We start from the raw sequence: 4,305 nt of genomic DNA on the forward strand, positions 1-4,305 counted from the left end.
AGGGCAGCCTGGGATGCGGGGGGCAACCCGGGCCGGGCTGGGCTGGGGAGGGCAGCCTGGGATGCGGGGGGCAACCCGGGCCGGGCTGGGCTGGGCTGGGGAGGGCAGCCTGGGATGCGGGGGACAACCCGGGCTGGGCTGGGCTTCGGGGAACAACCCGGGCCAGGCTGGGCTGGGGAGGGCAGCCTGGGATGCAGGGGGGAGGGGAGCAACCCGGGCCGGGCTGGGCTGGGGAGGGCAGCCTGGGATGCGGGGAGGGTGCGGAGGGCAGGCAGAGGTGGAATGGGGAAGGCAGGCTGAAAAGTTCCTCCTCTCTCTTCCCAGCTTCTCTCGTTCCCCCTCTCCCTCTCCCCAGGAGAAAAACGTTGCCCAGGGGCACAGGAAGCCTTCCCCAGCACAAAGGAGGCATTCAGGGCCGGGTAGAGAAGGTGCTTTGCCGCCCTCTCCCTCCCCCCCCCCACTTCCTAGAGGTTGAGGAGGAGGGGGAAGGGTTCGTCCCACTCGAGTTTCCAGGGGGTCACCTCCCGATGGAGGAGAGAAAGGGGGCAAAGAGGGAGGGAGCGAGGAAGCAGGAGCCCGGGGAGGAGGGGCGGGGGCATCTCCTGGCACCGGGGCTGCTCATCCCTTCTGGAAGGCGTGGGGAAGAAGGAGGTTCTCCCAGAAGCCGGGGCCCTTTCAGTAGGATGGGAGCCGAGGGGAGGCGCAGGGCCCCGCTTCTGGTCCCGAGACCCTCAGGGTCCCATGAAAATGTGCTCTCTGCCTCCCAGTGAGGGAAGAAGGACCAGAGGAGGGAGTTAGGTGCTGCTCCGAGTTGCTGGGCCAGCAGTGGGAAGCTTCGGGCCAGGGGATGGGTGGAGGACCAGGCTGGCCCAGCCCTGGGTCTGCAGGTCAGAGCCAGTAGAAGGTCCCCCTCCCCCCTTTGAAAACTGGCTCCATTCCAAGCATCAGTGTAGGACGGGGTGGGAAGATCGTCTGGAAGGAGCTTCGTGACCTCGTTGCTAGGGTCAGTCTCCTCCAGTCAGACAGTCTGTATTCTAAAGGACCTCTCAGGGTGAAAGGCCCCTCCCAGATCTAACATGTTATTTGTCAGGCTCCTCCTGGGGCTGCCCCTGGTTGAGGGAGGGCCTCTGTGCCTTCCTCTGGGCATTCTACAGCCAGCTTCCTGGTCCCCAGTTTTACCCCAGCTGAGACTTTCTTTTGGAAGATGTCTTGGGTCCCCAAAAGCTGGCCCTTCTGGTTTCTGTCTCCTAGTCGCTAGGTCCCCCAGGGTTCGGCAATCTGACAGGGGTTGATTGGTTCCTTAGCCCTCGGGCTCTGGATTGGCAGTGCTCAGGGAGCCTTGGTCCTGGATGCCACCCAGGAAGGGGGTGGTGGAAGGTGGAGCTGGATGGAATCTCCTTAGGCCATCCCACTGACCTGCCAGGGTCACATGGGGGATGGGATTAGCCTGAGATTAGGGCTGGGCTGGGAGCTCAGAGGATGGTGGTTTTGCCCTCCCCCTCTGATTGAGGGCCTGGGTTGGTGAGGGGGCAGGCAGTGGGCCTCAGGAACTGGAGAGAGGCCAGCACCAGAGGGTGGAGGTGGCCATCTCCTATTGGTTTCCTGTGGTTGCTGCCCTGAAAGGTGAATGACCAGGGGGACGTGCTTGGTAGCAGACGGTCAGATGAGGAAGACCAGTCACCATCTATGCCCCAAATGGCATCAGTATTTGGCAAGTCCAGGATGGGGGCAGGGTGAAGGTTGGGGGAGGGCGAGAACATGTCAAGGGAGGCAAGTCAACAAGCATTTATTAAGCACCTACTATACGCCTGGCGCCTTGATAGCTGTTGGAGCAGGAAGTGTGAAAAACCAAGGGAGGCTTGGGGGACCAGGAGCTCGGCAGTAATGGCACGTTCTGACCATAGAGTCATAAGAAGCAATCCAGACCTCCCATAAGCTCCTGAGGAGGACCCAAGACTTCTCTCAGCACACACGGCTCATCCAGGCTCTCCGAGCCCCTTTATTCTGGGCCTTCCCCAGGGAGGGGATCCTCAAGTTGGGTCTTTCTGGTCCCTGTTTTCAGACAAAGAAGCTGAGACCAGCAGAGATTTAGTGATTTGCCCAAGGCCACCCGGCCAGAAAATGTGGCAGCTGGGATTTGGACCAGGCCTTCTGACCCCAAGAGAGGCCTGCTGCCCCCTTGTCCTCTGCCCCGGCCAAGCACGTCTGGAGTCTGGGTCTGTCCTGTGTGTGTGTGTGTGTGTGTGTTTACGTCTTTGAGGTCATTTTAGGATGGCGTATTGGCACACTGAGAAAGGGGAATGCCATAGCAGAGAGAGAGGTAGACTTGAGTCAGGGTGGCCAGGCCCTTGGGTGACCCTGGCCAAGTGACTCTGTGCGCCAGGCCTTTGGGACTCTTGAGCTGAAGAGCAGGTACTGTTTTTAGAGAGAGTTTCTTCCCCAGCCTTAGACCTTTATTAGCTGTGTGACCCTGGGCAAGTCACTTAATCTCTGTCTGCCTCAGTTTCCTCATTTGTAAAATAGGGATAATAATAGCACCTCTCTCTCAGAGTTGTTATGAGGGCCAAATGAGATTAGAGTTGTAAAGTGCTAAGCACAATGCCTGGCACATAGTAGGTGCTTAATAAATGCTTATTTCCTTCCTCCCTCCCTTCTTTCCTTCCTCCCTCTCTTCCTTCTTGGAAGGGGTCCAGATCTGGGGCAGTTCTGGGATCCAGCTGTGAGCCCTGGGGGCCAGAAGAATAGAAAAGCAGTCTTTGGGAGGAAAGCCCCTGAGACTCCTGGGAACTTCCCTGGTTCCATGGTTTTTAACTTCTTTGCTGATAGGTTTCTTTTTTTCCTTCTTAATTTTTTTTGGGGGGGTCAGGTGATTGGGGTTGAGTGACTTGTGAGTATTATGTGTCTGAGGTTAGATTTGAACTCAGGTCCTCCTGACTCTTGGGCCAGTGCTCTATCCACTGCGCCACCTAGCTGTTCCTTCTTTTTAGAATTTCTTGAGCGGTTTTATCTGAGCCTTGAGAACTACTTCCCCCTCTGGGGATTAGAACATGATTTTAGTAAAGGCAGTTCTTGAGCCGGGGGGGGGGGGGGGGGGGGCCAGTCCTGGCTGGGCTGGTTGGCTATTGGAACTCTTTACACACAATATGTCATTGAACCTCACACTGGCTCATGGAGGCAAGGTGCTATTCTCACCCCCTTTTTACAGGGGAAGAGGCAGTGTGCTGTTGTGACTAGCCTCGAAGCCCAGAAGGCCTGGGTTCAAGTCCAGCCCCTGACTGTCTGGAGTCACGGAAGCGCTCAGGACGCTTAGATTGTGTGTGGCAGAGGAGAGGCTGCGTTCCAGACTAGCGTCTCTGCCAAGTAGCTGCCTCCGCGGCTCCCTGGAACCTCGCCACAACACTGGGGGAGGAAGAACGCCTTCTCCCCATTTTCCAGATGAAGCCCAGTGCTTGGTTCGTGTTAGAGTTGGGGGTGAACTCCAAAGCATCCTGACTCAAGTCCAGGGACCCCCGTTGGAGAAGTTGGGGGTGTTTAGCATGGAGAAGGGCAGATAATCAATCCAGCGATCAGCATTTATCAAGTGCGCAGGGTCACGAGGGAGGGAGGCTTACCTTGGCCTGTAGAAGGTGAGATGGGGAGCAGTGTGGGAGGGGGATTTTTAGTTCATTATAACTGCTAGAAGCATTGGTGATGGAGTGGGCTGCGTCCTGGGCTAATGAGCTCCCTGTCACTGGAAGTATGCAAGCCAGACTGGATGCTTGACATATGAAGCTGGACCGGACAGCTGATGAATCCCTGCGATCTCTGAGGGCCATCATCTCAGAAGGCCTCAAAGAAGGGCTGCGGGTCAGGAGGAGGGGGCTGGCTGCTGGGGGCCTTACCTCTTTCCTGCCTCTCTCCCTAGTTTCGGCAGAACATTCAGGATGTGCTGCCCCTGCTACCTACCTCGGATGACTATTTCCTTCTACGATGGCTCCGAGGTGAGCTGGGATTGGGGAGGGGAGCCCATTGGGGCCAGGAACTTTTCATCAGGCTAACACTAGAATAGCATCCCTTGGAAACCCCTCTTGTGACTGATGTTCTGAGATCTGAATCTTCAGTATCCTTTGGGTGACAGAGTCAGGAGGGCCCTTAGAACCTTAGAACCTGGAATGTCTAAGCTAGAACGGCCTTTAGAGTGCCAGGGCCAGAAGGGTCCTTAGAACCCAGAATCTGGAATGCTATGCCTGGGAGGCACTTTAGAACCTAGAGCCTGGGGTGTCAGAGCCCATAGATCCTGGACTTGCCCAAGCTAGAAGGGCCTTT

General features: G+C 57.0%; 1 protein-coding gene across 4 annotated transcripts in view; it reads left to right on the forward strand.

Annotated features, from left to right (window-relative positions):
* The window catches only part of SEC14L2 (SEC14 like lipid binding 2), a 26,245-nt gene that overhangs the window by 458 nt on the left and 21,482 nt on the right, over positions 1 to 4,305 (forward strand). For 2 of the 4 annotated variants that reach the window (XM_027864779.1, XM_027864771.1), the window contains exons 1-2: positions 3,223 to 3,626; positions 3,905 to 3,980. Coding sequence is in view for 1 of the 4 variants with exons in the window: in XM_027864763.1 (XP_027720564.1) it covers positions 3,905 to 3,980 (76 nt within the window). In the remaining 3 variants the exon portion in view is untranslated. Of the gene's footprint in view, positions 1 to 2,138; positions 2,217 to 3,222; positions 3,627 to 3,904; positions 3,981 to 4,305 lie in introns of those variants that run through there. The other 2 variants (XM_027864793.1, XM_027864763.1) reach the window with 2 other exon arrangements.

The sequence above is a fragment of the Vombatus ursinus genome, unplaced genomic scaffold (genome assembly GCF_900497805.2).
Source record: "Vombatus ursinus unplaced genomic scaffold, bare-nosed wombat genome assembly UNPS02001287.1, whole genome shotgun sequence".
NCBI classification, from domain to species: Eukaryota; Metazoa; Chordata; class Mammalia; order Diprotodontia; family Vombatidae; genus Vombatus; species Vombatus ursinus.